This window comes from Centruroides sculpturatus, unplaced genomic scaffold, assembly GCF_000671375.1.
Source record: "Centruroides sculpturatus isolate CEXI.00-Female unplaced genomic scaffold, Cexi_2.0 scaffold1497, whole genome shotgun sequence".
Lineage (NCBI taxonomy): Eukaryota > Metazoa > Arthropoda > Arachnida > Scorpiones > Buthidae > Centruroides > Centruroides sculpturatus.
This window is the reverse complement of record NW_019385715.1, coordinates 87,277-105,324: the sequence shown is the minus strand read 5'-3', so window position 1 is coordinate 105,324 and position 18,048 is coordinate 87,277. Positions and strand designations below refer to the sequence as shown.

Here is an 18,048-nt window from a genome sequence, read left to right as displayed (position 1 = left end):
TGTTGACATTAGATAGAACTAACGTTAACATGATTTATATGTTATATAATTACGTTAAACAACTAATTAAATAATAATTATGACAAATTATTAATATAATTTTATAGATTAGTAAATAGAAAATATTAATATTGTTAAAATATTATTATATGAGATGTTAATATATGTTTCTTTAAAATAAAATGCCCTTGTAACAGGCGAAAGCCTTCTACGCCAATAAAGATTACTTACTTACTTATCCATGAATTAATTTTTTCATTGTAATTTAAAAACATTTTGCCATTATAAGTTCATAATTACCTTGGTTTTATTATTATTATTATTAATTCTATAAAATAGCAGGAGGAAAAATAAATATTAAATTGTACATTGTTGCAAATTTCTGAAATACAGATAATTTATATATTTGTTTGAAATAATATCAAACAAATATTTTATTAAAAAAGTTGTTATTATTAAATTTTCATTTTACATGGTATTTTTTAAATTATATAAATAAAAAGTTTAAATAAACTTTTTATTTATATGATTGCAACAATGAAAATACAATGTAACATTTTAGTTAAGTTAACAAAATTTAAATGTGCTTTAGAAATGTTTTAGGTTTATTATAAAACTATCTTTAGTCACATACAAATTATTCGTTTCTTATGTAATTGTTTTTAAATGACTTTTTAAAAGAATTATGTAACGTTTTTTAAATTGAAATTTTTTTATACATTTTTAAAATTAATACAATTTAAGTATTTAAAAATGTTTAAAAACAATCTTTTAAAAATTTATTATATAGTGTTTTTGTAATTTAAATAATAAAATATGCTAAAATATTTCTAAAAAAGTCAATTTTTTTCATAAAGTATTATTATATTATTATAAGTCTTATTATAGATTGCAAGAGACTTTAAAAAAATCTGAAATGAAAGATTATCATTCTATTTCTTATATTTTAGTATTTAAATATCTTATAAAAAGATTTTTAAAAAACTATAAATGAACTAAATTTATAAATATAATAATTATAAAAAGCAGTTAAAATATGAGAACTATTACTCTAATGATTTTTAAAAATGAATAAAAATTAATTATATAAAATATTACTATTTATTTGCAGTTTGAAGTTTTAGAAGCAAAATTAGTCTTATTTTGCTGATCATGTGGCCTCCATTGACAAGAGGACAAATAGAGGCAGCTGTTGGAGTCGTGATGAGAGTTCCTGGTCTTTTCATCATTGATTACTGGTGGCAATATGATCGTAACAAATCACTACCACAATCCATGGAAGGAACAGAAATATTGAATGCTATCATGACAAATTTAGGTAAATAAAATACTGAATATGAAGTAAAATTATTATTATAATTATAATATAAAACAAAATTCCATTTTTATTTGATCTAAAGTTTGTATTGTAAATTTTAATTGCTAGAAATACACCCTTTGTCAGAAAAGTTCCAGAACAAAGCTTGTAAAAAATAGAAAATTTCAATTACCAAGTAATGATCCTAGCTCCTGTCAAAGTAGTCCCCTCAGCTATCTATACATAATTGCCAACATTTCTGGAAGCAAGCAGAGAAAGCTTCAAGCGATACTTGTTAACTCATTTGTCATAGCCCGTTGGATGTCTGCGATATCTTGATGAAACGTCCCTTTCAGTTGCTTTTTCACTCACGGAAACAAGAAAAATTACAAGATGAGAGGTAAGGTGAATATGGGGGATGTGGTATGGCAGTAATGGAATGCTTGACTAGATACTTATTAACTGAAGCAATGTGGGGTCTTGCATTGTCATTCAGTAAGAACCACTCCCAAGCATGCCACAAATCAGGACGGTAACACCAAATTGCTTGCCGCAAACATTTCAGGACCTCGATGTAATGAGTTTGGTTCACTGTTTGGCCTTGAGGAACATACTCATGGTGCACCAATCCTTTACAATCAAAGAATGTGATCAATGTTGTCTTTGTTTTTGAAGGTTATCATTTGACTTTTTTCATGGTTGGTGATTCATGACCCTGCCATTCAGTACTTTGATGCTTTGTTTGAGGGTCATACTGGTAGCATTAACTTTCATCCGCTGCAATAATCTTTGACACAAATGTGGGATTATATCTGGCTCTGTCCAATAGTTCAGCATCAATTGTTTGTCTATACTCTTTCTGTTCAGCTGTCAGTGCATGAGAGACGATTTTTGTATTAAGTTTCTGTTTTCCTAGATCTTTGTAAAAAATCTTATGATACACATTATGATTCAAATTCAGTTCTTCTGATATTATACACACAGTTATACAACGGTCTTCTTGTAGTAACAGCCTTACATGCTGCATGTTTGCATCGCTATGTGCTGAAGATGGGTGACCAGCTCTGGGATTGTCTTGCACTGAATCTCTGCCTTCATGAAACCTTTTGTGCCACTCAAAAACATGGCTTCTTGAAAGTGCCTTGCCTGCATATGCCTGGTTAATCATGTTCCAAGTTACAGTAGGGGTTTACCTGAGCTTAACACAGAACTTAATGTTTACTCTTTGCTCACAATCAGCATCCATTGTGTCATTTCAACTATTTCAACAACAATGCAAACAGTGTGTTGCTGAGCACAGCTCTGCCACCTAGTGAGTTTGTGCAGAAACATGTCCAAAAACATGTCAAGAAAGAACACATACCAAGTGGCATTAAACAACAATTTGTTGTTTTTTATTATTGCATGTACAGATTATCTAAAAAAATTGTCCTGGAACTTTTCTGACAAAGGGTGTAATTGTAGATTTAATGATTAATAAAATTTTAAATAACACTGCTAATTCAACTTTTTTACAATGTCATTTTTAAATTTATTAATTTTTATGTGAAATACAAGGTGTCCGAAAAAGATCTTTATTATTTTAAACATGAATAATAAAAATACTAACAGGTGAAATGAAATGCAGTTTTCTGCAAAAGAATGAAGACACCTAAGAGTTTTTTTCTGGTATCAATTCCGTGAGGTAGATGGATTTGATTGGTCATGGAGGACCCATATCTTGGCCTCCTCGATCGCCTGACATAACTCCACTGGATTTCTTTTTTTTTTCTTTGGGTTATGTTAAAGACAGAGTTTATCAAACACCTGTTCCTGATATATCCATTTTAAAGGAAAGGATACAATTAGTAATCCTCACTGTTACACCACAAAAGTTAAGAAATACTTGGAGGGAAATTGAGCAGATCCCCTTGGAGGGAAGTCGAGCAGATTCTCGCCATTGTTCATGCTACTGTACTAATGGAGCTCACATACTCTACGTGAATTGTATCCTTTCCTTTAAAACGGATATATCAGAAACAGGTGTTTGATAAACCCTGTCTTTAACATAATCCAAAAAAAAAAATCCAGTTGGAGTTATGTCAGGCGATCGAGGAGGCCAAGATATGGGTCCTCCATGACCAATCAATCCAGCTACCTCAGGCAATTGATACCAGAAAAAACTCTTAGATGTCTTCATTCTTTTGCAGCAAATTGCATTTCATTTACCTGTTAGTATTTTTATTATTCATGTTTAGAATGATAAAGATCTTTCTTGGACACCGTTTATATAAAATTTAGAAGACAAGGAAAAATCTGAATTTTAGTCTGATTTACAATTTATCATTTTTTGATGATTGATATAATTAATATTTGAATTAATGAGATTTTTCCCCTATTTAAAGTACAGTAGAGCGTCATTTATCCAAAGTCGGTTATCCGAAAACATTCCAGTCGGCAAATTTAAATTTTCGCTAGTGCTGTGGCGCTACAATCTTTGGCTATATCTTGGGCTACTCCAATATTTTTTTTTGTTGGTGTGTTTGTTTTAGCTGGCAGCACTGGCACTTTTGTGTGATGTTTTTCTGAGGACTGTGTCATGCTGAATCGAAAATTTTTGATACTAGATCAACTTTTAAAGTATATTTTTTTGGTTTTTATATTTTTCAATATATTTATTTTGTTTGTACAAAATAAAAAAAATAATTTTTAACAATACAATAGCCACGATTATTATTTTAAAAAGTTTTCGTTAGGCTTAATATTGACGAAAATTCAATGTGAAGCAACACGCAACAGAGAAAAATTTCAACATGGGATAGGTTAATATATTTTTCATACATAATTGGTTATCCAAAAAATAAGTTATCCGAACAACCCCAGTCCCCAATTGATTTGGATAAACGACGCTCTACTGTATTTCCAATTTCTTATAAATTCCAAATTCATTAAATTAATATTAAATATTTTTGATATTTAATATAAAAGTTGTGTTGTAGTCCTTTGTCTAATAAAGCCCATGCATGTACTTTTTGGTACATCTACAAACAACAATAATTTAATATAAGAGCTGTTTGCTTTAATACTGTCATAATTTAAAGAGATAAAAAATCATTGACAATTTAAATCAGATCAGTGTTCTTCTTCTTTTTTTTAGATGAAATGTAATACTTTTACAAATCAAAAAAACATTTTAATAGTCACCAAACAAATATAGGAAATCCTTGTTAGTTCAAAATACAGATGAAATATTTGTGACTTCAAATTATCAAATTTCGAATTATCTGAGATTTACGTATTTCTGTATAATATGCCAAATGCCATGTAACTGATGCAAATGGAATATTGCTACTTATACAAAACACTATTTTCGTTAATTAATAATTAATAGTAATAAAAGTAATAATGATAATATAGATAAACTGCAGGTAAACAGCATGTGTCCAGTGAGAACCTCACAGGTTGCCAGATAGATTTTATAAAAAGTAAAGCAGAATTCCTCGAAATGTAGCCCAAATTATTTTTAAGTGGCCCGAAAAGTAGTAAGTCACCCAAATGTAGTAGCCTAGAGCCCTAAAATATCTCAATCTATTACTTGTATGCAGGATGTATGATTTTGGACTGTTAGCTGCCTTCATGCTATAGATATTTAGCCACCCTATCAATTCTGATTGCAAGTAAATTCATAATCTAATCCAACCCATGAGAGCCTACTGATATGTTTCATAACAGTATCATATAGTTGATGGGTAAAAAAATCTAAAAAATATTTGATATATTTATTTTATTTTTATTCAAATCAACTTGCCCAATAGATAACAGGTACCATACCTTTGGTTGCTTATTAGTTGGCTTCTAAGCTATGCAGCCCCAGCATTAGAGTAGTTGTTGGACAGTTGAACAGATGCCTTTCTTCAAAGTTGTATTTTATATTTGCAAATTAAAATGAAATTAATTTAAAGAAATTTTTCTTATTCAGTATATAAGTACAAAATATACATGTGTATATAAAAATTAATTTAAATATGAATACTGTATTTAAACTAATAACATCTGTGCATATTCTTTTCTTTATTTAAATTTACTTTTGGTTCTATTAACAATTAAAACAATGCTGTGAGTATCACTTTAAGGTTAACAGTATGGGAATAAAAGCCCATTCATAGTGAAAATTAAACATAAACATAAATCCTCATATCTATGTTATTTAATGCAATCATTCACAATTAGTTACGTAAGTGTAACCTTAAACTTAATCATAAGACATTAACATAAAATAGGACATTATGCAGCTTTGACGTATTGTGATAGAATTGGAGCTGAAAGGAAAGAAGCAATCTCTACACCTGTTAGGCACAGAAGAGGCAATTCTTGTGTTGGATGGCAATGTATGGAGAGATGATCCGAGAACAAAGCAATCGCCATCGATTGCTTTGTTCTTGTGTTTTGTTCATTTTTTACACCTATTTTTCATTAGGCACACGTAATACTGTTTTTTATTTTTGATCCTTAGGCATAAATCCTGTTAGGTGCACTCATCACATCAGAGGGCATAGATATTGTCACTGTAATATCTTTACATATTGAAAATGAAGTCATGGACTCCTATTTTTACTTTCCTGGCTCTGTTATAGATAACAGAGGGAAATATGACAATCAGTCAAAAACTGATCCCCCCCCAAGATTTTTACATTTTTGGACTTAGGGGACCTTGAAATGTCAAGAAATGCACAAAAAATTTGGAGTTTTTTTCTGTATTTATGGATGTTAATGTGTGTTTGTGACACAATTTTGTTTACCCCCTTTGAAGCTTAATAACTTCTGTGCTTTCGAAAATTTCTGAAATTTTGCAAGAAAGTTTGTGTATTGGAAAGATTCATGATATTAAATTTTGATGGTTTAAGGTCGATGGGGTGGGGAGATAAAGGATGGTCGTGTGTCATATCTCAAGTAGGGTCGGACTTAATGACGATTTACTCATTATTAGTATTTACAATGTTTTATAAAACCTGTCCTACTCTCAAAATTAAGATTTTTTCCATTTTATAATAGTTAAAAGGGTAAACAGTTTTTAGCACACTCCACTATAGTAGTGAAGTGCTGATGTTTGGACTTTTGTTTGTCTGTCAGATGTCCATGCACTTGCACAATGACCACTTTCATTACCTAAGTATTATGTTCTGTTCAGTCCATTTATTGCGCATGTCCACGTGCATGCACAACAACTACTTGATTCCAAGAATTTATAAAATTTATTTTAAACAAAATTAATATTTGATTTGCTTTAGTAGAGCATGCTATCAGATCAGCTTGACCAAGCTTGTTTTAATCTTCTTTTAAGCTAGAAATATCGTAACAGATAGCCAGAATTTTAAATGTTGATGGGGAAGTTAAGCAATTTGTTGCTGGATTTTTTACATTTAAATGGACCCACATTACATTTCTGGATTCCTCATCTCAATTAATGGGAAATAGTAAAGTTTTACCAAAATCAATCCATTAAATTTTGAGAATAAACTCGATTCTATAAGCCCACACAAGACATGATAGCAACTGTGATATATTGCACGACAAAGTCACGTGATTCATGCGATATTGCTTTGTTGCACTTGCTTGTGAAACAACCTTATATCTCAAAAATGAAGTCATGGACTCCCATTTTTTTATTGCATTTTTGGATTCCACGTTGCAATTATTGGAAAATGGCAATGTTTAATCAAAATTTATCAAACAGATTTTGAGAATGAACACAATTCTGTAAGCCTCATAGAAGCTTCAATAAAGCAAACTAAAAGTTTATACAATCCAAGTTTTTATACAGTACTTTTTATGTGATTTAAAACAAGGAACAATCATAGTGGTTTTGGAATTCCCACTGATGAATTTTTCTCTGGTTTGATGAATGAATCCCCCATCACCTGTTGCTTGCACTTTTAAGATTTCTGTTTCAAAACATTTAATATGTATGCTTTGGCATATTTATATCCATAAACTGCACAGCTGTATCATCAGTCATCGTGCAAACATTTCATCACCAACCACTATATTAAAATAATAATATTTGAATTTTATTTTTTAAAGTGCACTATTGGGTGCGCTAGGAATTTTGCCACCTGCTTGCATACATGCACTGCACACCTATCAGAATCAGTCCTGCTTGTAGCCCAATATTGCAATTTCCCAGCTGTATTTTAAGAAATAAGAGAAAAAAGGGTAATCCATATGTAGGGTTACACCTGAAAATGTGTTACTGTAAAAGCATTCATATTGACCAAATTAGTTGTTCTTGGTCTATTGTTCTCTTATTACGTGGAGGCATTTTGATCTAAGTGAGCAAGTTAACATATGCATATTGCAATTCGTACAGAATTTTCACTTTGAATTATGAAGTAACCATATTTTGCATATTTTGAACTAACTGAATTCCTTAACATGTAAATCTCTACATCCCTGGCCAGGACAAATGTACAGTTACGAACTAGTGGGATTTTGAACTATCCAAGTTCAAATTAATGAGGATTTCCTGTATACATTCCAAATTACTATTAAGGAAATAATAAACTAAATATAAGCTATTTTCTTTTTATCATCATTGTTTCTCTCTAAAATAATATTTTCAGTTGATTAAAGGTATATTTGATAAAATATATCTTATTTTGTTGTTTAATAAATCAAATATTTTAATTACTAAAAATAAAATTATTTCTTCTTCTAAATTTATATCAATGTGTACTGAAAAAAATTTATCTTGGTTAAATCTAACATTTGTTGCTATTTAAGAACTAATTTGACAGAAATTATTATTATTATTATTATTATTTTATTGGTTTAATTTCAAATTTATTATTATTAATATAAAGGGTGAACATGCCAAAATCGGGATACTGAAAATTTCCCACAAGTAAAAGACTGACAGAAGATACAAAATTAACTTTTTTAAGATGGCACATTACAAGTCAACCCCCCTATAACACTGTTGATAATTCCGTTTTATATGAATTTCATGTTGTATGAGTCACTTAGATTTTACAAATACGTGAGCCGTTTACAGCCTGGCACACATATTTGTAAAATCTAAGTGACTCGTACAACATGGAATTCATATAAAACGGAATAATCAACAGTGTTATAGGGGGGTTGACTTGTACTATTGTAATTACAAAAAGTTCACAATCTCCTTAACTTACACCATACTTTGCTGGAACAAATTTTGCAATGAATGCTAGTCACAAACTTATACACAAGCTTGTTGATTGATGCACAAATCCATTTATGTTGAAAATTTTCTCCATTTTGAACAGGTTTGCTGTTTTTTGAAAATATCTTTAACAATCAGTCGATACTGTTTGATTGGTCAGAGTTTGTGTGTGTTTGGCAGATTGCATTCTTTCGAAACACAGCATTAGAATAGTGACAAATTACAGACAGAATAGTAGCTTATAAGTGTGTAGCTTCAAAAAAGGCAAAAGATATTTTTAAGGCATTCTTTTATGTAAATGTTTACATTTATTGTCACAGTAGAGAACAGTTTGCTCTTCAAACAACAAAAGAAGGCCTGCCACATTATGAATGTCTTAGGGAACTTAGTCTTCTTCTTTACCTTACAATGTTCCAGACCATCTTGGTGACTAGAAACTGTAGAAATCTTATTCAGCAAGACTTTTAACTTGGCAAAATAATATATTTCATCATCTTTCACAATACACCGATACTTGGTCTATAAATTGTCGTACAACTTGTATAATCTAGATTTCACTGCTAAATTTTGTTTTGAATTCTTATCTGGAGCAGTCTGTGCTTTGTAACTAACTCTTCAGTTCAGCTTGCAATTTTATTTTTTGAATGTAACTTTGCAACATTTTCACTTTTTTTGCCACATCTTGTTAAGAAAGGTTTGGATTTTCTTTGAACAACTATCAAACCTACTCTTTATCAAGATTAGAAATTCCTTGCTTCCCACCACTACCATGCTTCCTGTCAGTAGTAAGAAGTTCTCTGAGGTTTTTAAGACTTGCAACTGTAGATTTGGAATAATAAAAGTTCTGCTATGTCAATAAATCATCAAAAGAACAACTCACTTTGTAAAGAGAACATTTTTATCCATTTTTAAAAGGACATCTTCAGACTGGTGTTCTAAATTCAAATTGCATGTTTTTTAACAGATCTTAATCTCTCCATTGCCATTGATGATGGTAGGATAGTTGATAGTTGTTTATAACGTAATTTCACTAGTGTGTTGTGACATTACGAACAGTGAAATAACGTTATAAAGTTTAATGTTTGTGTGAAGTGACAAATTACTTTTCTTTTATTATGGATACTAATAGAAAACACTTCTTCATATTATTGATAGTCATTGATTGGTGCAATGGTTTTTACATAGCATCTTGTGTGGAATGTGTTTCTGTTGAATTGATATATATTTTCCATGGTTTTAGGATTGTGCTATCCTCTTTATAGTTGATGGCTTTTTTTGGGCTGCCTTGTAGATCTCCATTAACTCCAGATATCTGAGGACTGCTCTGTCAACATATGCTGGGGAAACAAATGTGAAAGTCCATTTTGATCAAGCTAAAATTTTACATAGAACAGTGGATAGATCACACATCAAATATCTGGAGTTAATGGAAACCTGCAAGGTGGCCGCAAGAAAAAAGTCATCAAGTATAAAGAGGATAGCACAATCCCAATCCATGGAAAATATACAGGGTGTATCAGAATGACGTTTTAAAAATTTGGGGATTGTAGAGGATGAAATTTTGAACGTTTTGATATAAGGAATCTATAGCTGGAAATTTGAACTAAAGTGTCTACAGTGGTAGGAAGTGCTTGACCGCCCTTCACTTTGGTAGCTACCCTTTCGTCCATTGACGTCATGTTATTGCTGCAAATGGAAGTCTGCAAACACACAACTACAGTGGTCTAACTTAGCCCGTGTACAGGACGTTGTGTACTTAGTGCTTGTCGTCCTTCAGGTCACCCCTTGCATCCACTGGTGCTGTGCTGTAAACACACAGCTAGTCAATGTGAGTCAAAGTTGGAGGTCATCACATTGAACATTTAAAGTAGTGCAGCCACTGATTCGATGTACAGTTTGATTGTAATCTACTATTTTGTCAAAAAAACTTGTCATAAATACTGTATTCTGCTGTTTCATTCAGCACACCGACCGCATAGAATGTGCAAAGTGCTATCGAAACTTTATATCACATTTCTGGCTATAGGTTCCTTATATCAAAACGTTCAAAATTTCATCCTCTACAATCTCCCAAATTTTTAAAATGTCATTCTGATACATCCTGTATATCAATTCAATGAAAATATATTCCACACAAGATGCTACATACAACCACTCCACCAATCAACGACTATCAACTATCCTCCAATCATCAATAGCAATGTAGATATTAATATCTGTTCAAAAACTTGCAATTAGAATTTAGAATACCTGTTTGAAGATGTCCTTTTAAAAAATGGACGAAAACATTCACTTTTCAAAGTAAGTTGTTTTTTTACTGGTTTATTGATTTAGTGACATAGGAGAACTTTTATTATTAATATTAACCAGTATTTGGTTGTTTTCTATATAAATTTTGGAAGTTTTACACTCTGTGCAAGTTTCCTTACACTAAGACATGGATTTCACTGTGTGAGCAAAATCAATTTGTGACATGCCAATTCTGATGCTGTCATTTTGACAATTAGCAAATTAAACAAAACACTACCATAATTTTTTTATTATTTCATATGTCTACAAACTCTACCTTTTTGTTAAAAAAAAAAAACTGTTAGCTCTAATGGTTGAATTTAAATCTATATGAATTGATCTTGGTGTCCTTATTTTGGCATGTTCACCCTTTATAAGACAATGCCTCTTCCATCTTATTTTATTTTATTGTTATTGGAGTGTTTAGTTTGAACATCATATGTGAACATTTGAGATGTAGAAATCAATAAACTGTTAATGTAATACAGAAATTTTTTTTTTTTTTTTAGTTTTTAGCATCATTAATTTGAAGTCTTGATTATTTTCGCATAAGTTGTTAATTGAAACAGTTTTGTCATAAAGTTGCCTTTTATTTCCATCTTTGGTAATTGATAATAGGATTTATTTATCTTAATTATTAACATAAATATTCTTAATATTAACTCATTCATATATTTTATCTTTTAAAAAATGCTTTTTAAAATGATCTCTGCATAATACAAAATTGAAAAAGAATATAAAATCTGTTCATTTAATATATAATCTGTTACTTGATATTAGAATACAGTATCATGATTAAACAAACAGAATGGGTGAACATGCCAAAATCAGGACACCAAGATCAATTCATATAGATTTAAATTCAACCATTAGAGCTAACAGTTTTTTTTTTAAACAAAAAGGTAGACTTTGTAGACATATGAAATAAAAAAAATTATGGTAGTGTTTTGTTTAAAATGATATTTATTGATTCAGAAATGAAAAAAAAATTTAATAACTTGGAAACTATAATGTATATCCTAAAGTTTGCATTTAAAAAATTTTAGACTTTTATTCTAGACTCTAAAGATGAAAATTTTTTCAAGAGTATTAAATAAAGAAGTTAATTTTGACTTCTAGAAGTAGGCCTGAACGATTGGTATTTTTATACAAATTCAAGGATTTAGAGTTTTAATCTAATCTTTTATTTATATTCAAATGAAGTTTACTTCACAATAAAATTTTTTATTTATTGTGATATGACATATTGACAGCCCTTCATCTTCTCTTCCCCTCAACCTTTTGTTTTATTTACTTTTTGGTTTCAAGAGTCAAACATGGAGATTTGCAAAAAACTCTGAGGGTCAAATTTGACACAACAGCCAGGGAAGTAAATGGAAAAGTTCAATTCTGATTAATCTCATGATTAAGTTCCTATTCTGGTATTATTTCTGCTTGGAACAATTTTGAAAGAAAAATAATTTGTCAAAGAAATTTCTCAAGTTTGTAGATGTAATCCAAGGCTTAAATTATATTATGCCAATTGTTTAGGATAAGTTAACATAAAAAAAATTCAATTTAATCATTCATTTAAATTCTTAGTCTATCAATGAATGAACAGTTTTAAATGAATTCTAATAATCAGTAATTTTCATTTTACTACACAGAAAAATTAAATTATCAATCAAGGTATTTACTTTATTCATAGTTTTAAACTTTGTCTATTAAGAACAATCATTCTAGGAAATTGATACTCCCAAGTAGTGTATTTCAATCATAAGTTTTTATATAGAAAATCAATCTTTAAATGTTTTATTGGGCACTGCCAAGCAGGAATGAGTTGGCTCAAAATTTTCTAAGCTTGTACAAACTCAAAAATAATGCTTTTGTTATTTTGGTATAATATAATATTTTTGTTGCTTGAGAGTAGAACAAACCCTGCTCCATTGTCACATTCACCTGCTGAAAAAGATTCTTTACCTTTTGGGTAAAGAAACTTTCAGCAGATGAATTCTTTTTCTCTCTTTTTGCATCTTTTTCATCTCTTTTTGTACGAACAAAATGTCAGGAAAATATTAGCATGTATCAAAGATTCACCTCTAAATTAGATAAAACAATTGGAGTACTAGAAAATTTAGTTACAGAAGAAATACAATTAATGACAAGTGTTAATGCAGTTACTTGAGGAATTTAAGAAAATGGGAAAAATAAATTACAAAGAGAAGTTATCACCAAAAAAAACTATAACAAATTACACAGGTGATACAGGCATTTAATTTTATTATATTAAGTCAATCTAGCACCTTGAAATTTGGAAATAAAAGATAGTTTAAAAGAAAAATAATTATTTATTCTACTTTCAGAATAAAAAGTTTTAAATGAATTTATGTAAATAAGATTAAGACAGAAACAATCACAATTTTGGATTAACATGGAGATAAATGCATTAAATTTAAACAAATTTATAATAAATCCAGAACTATTTAAAGAAAAAGATAAGATTAAATATTGTACGATATATGTTGTTATTTTTTGAATTTAAAATGTCACTTTGCAAAAGAGATTTTGGATATCCTCATAAAGAAAAAGGCCCTACAATATTAAAAATATTTAGAGATTAATAAAAGTAAGTAATAAACTTCTTTTTTACAACTCATACATAATAATAATGAAATTGAACAGACATTTAAGATAATGTAATCATTAAATAACTCAAGGAATTGAAAGAAAAACGTAGTGTATTCCAAAAATTGAAGAGACAAGAGAAACAGGTAAAATTAAATTTCACACCAACCAGAAATTATATCATTTCTATGTTAAAAAAATATATTCATAATACCTCTAAAAAAGTTGTTTTAACACAAAGTATGCAAAAGTAATCTATATTGAAACAATTATTCACACTAATTGAGTGCAAATTGAGTTTTAACAAATTTCTTTAAATATGGCAATTTGAATTTAGTAATCTTTTTTCTTTATGCTGTATGAATGTCAAAAGTTAATAACCCAAATGAGGAATAATCTTGTACAGTACATGTAGGAAAATGGTCTGGACATACTTAATTCTTCACATAAATCTAATAAAAAGTGGAACATATTAATAAATTAGTATTAACGATTTTCTGTTACGGATAATACAGATGAGCTGCTGGAACTTAAACATATCAAAACAGTCATTTAATATAATATAGTCAAAAGTCATCAACTAATTAACTACTTTCATTCCTAATTCATTATAATTTTTATCTGTAGTTATCAGAAATTACAGTATCATTGAATTGCTCTAGTTGTGAATTGAAATCACATTGAAACAGTCAGTTGTTCTGAAATTCCTCTACACTGAACAACCTATTATAAAGTTCCACCTTCAACTATATCTAGCCAAGAAGTGTCATTAAAATTTTTTCAAAATTGGCAAAGTTGACATTCCTTACATCTAGTTCTCCCTAAATCAGATAAGGCCAATGTGAAACAAATTTGAGAAATATTTGCATGTTCGTCTAAAAAATCAATTAAGGGAGTCTCTCGGCAATTGCAGCTACTGAAGTCAGAAGTGTGATTTCATCTATTTCTATACAAGCTCCAGCTATTTCATACAATATAGAGCCAGATGACAAACCAAAGTGCATGGCATTTGCAATTGATATGCAGAATGGTTTGAAAAATAATTGTGCTTACTAACATTGTTTTTTTGGATAAATTTGCATTTCATGTTCGTGGCAATGTCTGTATTTGGATAGTGCAAAACCATGCAACAAAAGCAGAATGTGTTAGCCAGAAAGTAAATGTCATGCATAAAGCAGCACCAAACAAAGTGTTTAGCTACAAAAAAAAATATGGCCCATAGTCAATGCCAACAATTATTAGGATATATTAGAACTATACCATGACTAAAGATTAGCAGCCTAATAGAAATCTACAGTCTTGCTGAAAGATCACAGGCAATGAGGAGTGCAAATACTTTCGGCTCAATTGTTTTCCCAGCAGTAGGTAGGTCAAGATAGTCTCATTTTAGGGCCAACTAGATCCCCATTTAGATACGTCATCTTTGACGTCCACAGGAAAAAATAAAATAGTCTATTGTATACTAGTTTGATGTTGATAAATTGGCAATTTTTTCCTTCAATGCTATAGTCACAGTGGAGAGAACTGGAATATATACAAGAATCTTCTTATTACATGTGACTATGATTTTACACTTAACTTTAATATTAAAACCTGTCTTTTTTTTTTATTATTCCGATGGTCAGTTTTTGTTATTTTGAATTTCACGAATGAATTTATTGTATGTGTCTGAAAAAGATATAATACTAAATATTTTTACATTTATAAAAGTTTTGATTTGTCTATCAATGAAAAATAATGAACATTAATTCCTTTTTAAAGCGAGTGAGAAAATGACAAAACTAAAAGTGTTTTAAAATATTAGAATATTATTTAACAATTTAATCTCTAATTAAAAATACACCACAAAGCTTTGATAAGTGAAGATTTTATTTACTATTTACCAGTATCTTTATGCATATAGTAAATAGATTACATTAATATTGTCATCTATAATGAAATAACAAATAGTTTATTTATTAAAGATAAAAATTGATTTAATTCCCTAATAAAGTTTGTTTTAACTCATTACTTTCATTTAATTCCTAAAAAAAAAAAGGAAAAGAATTTTAATACTTTTACCATTGAAATTTTTTTATATTTAGAAAATGTAATTTACCTTAATTATATCTAATCCTCCAATCAAAGTACCATTGACATACACTTGAGGATAAGTTGGCCAATTTGAATAAATTTTTAATCCTTGACGTACCTCTTCATCTTGTAATATGTCAAATGTTTCGTAACTTACACTAAAATTAAAAAGTATAATTTTTAATTAAAAATTAAGAATGGAATCTTAAATATTTATTATTTGCTTTATTATACTTACCCAATTTCATTCATTATTCCAATAAGAGTTTTACTGAAACCACAACGAGGAACATCAGGATTTCCTTTCATGAATATCATCACTGGTGCTTTTTTAATAAGAGCCTCAAGCCTACAAAATATTCTTATAATTAAAATTTGAATCCAGAGAAAAGTCTAATTTTTTATGTTATAAAGAAGAAATATATACAGTCAAACCTATACAAATTTTCCCATAATGTAATATGGATTAATCCATTCCTGACCCCAAAATAGTTTTTTTTTTTTTACCTTTTTGCTGTATTTCAGGCATAAAAATGTCCATAAATGCAATATATTCTATATTCTATTGCATTTATGTATACAGTGACACCTCTATTAACAGACATTTTTACAATCCCCAGATCTTCCAAATAGGACATCTATTACATTTAACTATAAATGGCAGAAACCAAACAACGTTGTCCATAACCTTCCAAAAATCCAATGTCCTGCCTTCAATATTCTGAAAGAATTAATTAACACTTTTTAGTCTAATATTGTATGACACACATTTGACCTTGTACTTCCTGAGGTCCACAAACATATGCCTTACATTCCTTTATTTACCACTAGTAGCCTGGGATGCCCTCTAGTGGGCATTCTTTACAAATTTCCATGAGGCACAGTTCCTTTGACTTTTTTGTTCTTATCAATATGCTCTACAGCTCCATTGAAGTCACAATGGTAAGATTTACCCTCTGAATGAAGGGGTGGCGACCCCCTCAAACTGTAGACCCCTGTGCGAACAATAAAGTCAAAGGAACCATGCCCCACATACAACCCTTCGCAAGATATAAGCCCTTGAAAATTCACCTATGTCATTTCCGGTCACATGACACCGTGGTCAAAAAGAAGCCTACTGCGTGAAAAAAAAATAACGTGCGCTCGCACACACTGGGGGGGTCGCTGACCCACTCATTCGCAGGGTAAATTGTGGCAAACAGGCAGGCAGCATAGAATAATTTTCAGAGGGCTATATCTCGGAAAAGGTCATGCGTAGGGGTATGGTTCATTAGACAGGGGGGTCACCACCCCTTCATTCAGAAGGTAAATCTTACCATCCCACTCGAGTCATACGGATCTATATTTCTACCTATTAAACATTCTATAAATAGTTTAATTTGTTTATTTATCTTCGCTTATAAACCTTGATTTTAAATATATCAGCTATTTTTTCAACAAATTTCTCGTGAGTCAATGCGCGACGTTCACTGAGTCATGGGATGTTGTAAACGTGCAGCACAAGGTTAATCAAGGCATATAATAGTTATTTATACCATTGCATGGTATAAATAATATTGATAAATGATATGAATTTATTATTTATACCATTGCATGGTATAAATAATAAATTCATATCAATAATAAATTCCTATTACAAATAAAAATAATTTATTGTTAATTTAAAATCTTTGCTAGGGCGCCTCTAGTGCCCGTTNATTTATTTAATATCTAATTAAATTTTTATTATTTCTTTGCAGTGTTATTCCATGGGTTTCTTTTACTTTTGCTACCATTACCTTATGTTCGTGCACTCTACACTCATTTCATTGGTGGTGCTCTTCTTTTTAGTTCTCATTTACTTTCTGGATATTATATTCAGATGGAACAAGGATACACTGAAACAAATAATAAAGATACCTATTTCTTACAGAGACAGTTATCAATGTTGACTGCTCACGTCATTATTTCTGGAATTGTGTCTTCTTTGTTACAAAGTGCTGGAAGACCACCTTTATTACTTCTTTCCAGTTGTTCCCTTCCAGTAATAGCTAGATTATTGGATTTTCCTATAGAAACTCTTCAGTTGTTTCACAATTTTAGCAGTGCATCAATTGCAGTCAGTATCTTCCTATATATTTATCATCATGTACCAGTAATTTTAGACTGTGTAAAGCTAGCATATATGGATGCATTACTTATTGCTGAAATTTATGGATGGATGGCTTTGTTGACTGTTTTATGGAATAAATTATTTGTTCCAACACATTTTGCTGTATTTTGGTTAATTGATTTTGTAGCTAGGTTGGTTGGGAATTTCTATCAGCGTGAGAAAGTTTCTATTTGGGGAGACGAATGGTACATCACTGTGCTTAGCACTATAAGTTCTATTTGTGCTAGTCCTGTAACTCTTGTTGCTACTTCAGTCACTGTTTCATATCTGTCTTATTTTGCACTGTGTGCTACAAAAGCTTATTTACAAGGTCGTACTGCATTTCTTCATGATAATCCAATGCATAGCGGTTGGACAGAAGGATTTACATTTGTTTTACTTGCACTCCAGACAGGATTGACAGAAATGAAAATGCCAGCTAGGATGGCTGTAATGACAATCATACTTTTTATTGTT

General features: G+C 30.1%; 1 protein-coding gene across 1 annotated transcript in view; it reads right to left on the bottom strand.

Moving 5' to 3' along the window:
* Positions 1–15,200: 15,200 nt before the first annotated feature.
* Positions 15,201–18,048, bottom strand: part of LOC111641470 (glutaredoxin-3-like) — a 31,331-nt gene continuing 28,483 nt past the window's right edge. Inside the window, exons 8-10 of the mRNA XM_023387641.1 lie at positions 15,679–15,833; positions 15,466–15,598; positions 15,201–15,391 (exon numbers count right to left, since the gene is read on the bottom strand). Coding sequence (XP_023243409.1) covers positions 15,344–15,391; positions 15,466–15,598; positions 15,679–15,833 — 336 coding nt within the window. The 3' untranslated portion in view covers positions 15,201–15,343. The remainder of the gene's footprint in view (positions 15,392–15,465; positions 15,599–15,678; positions 15,834–18,048) is intronic.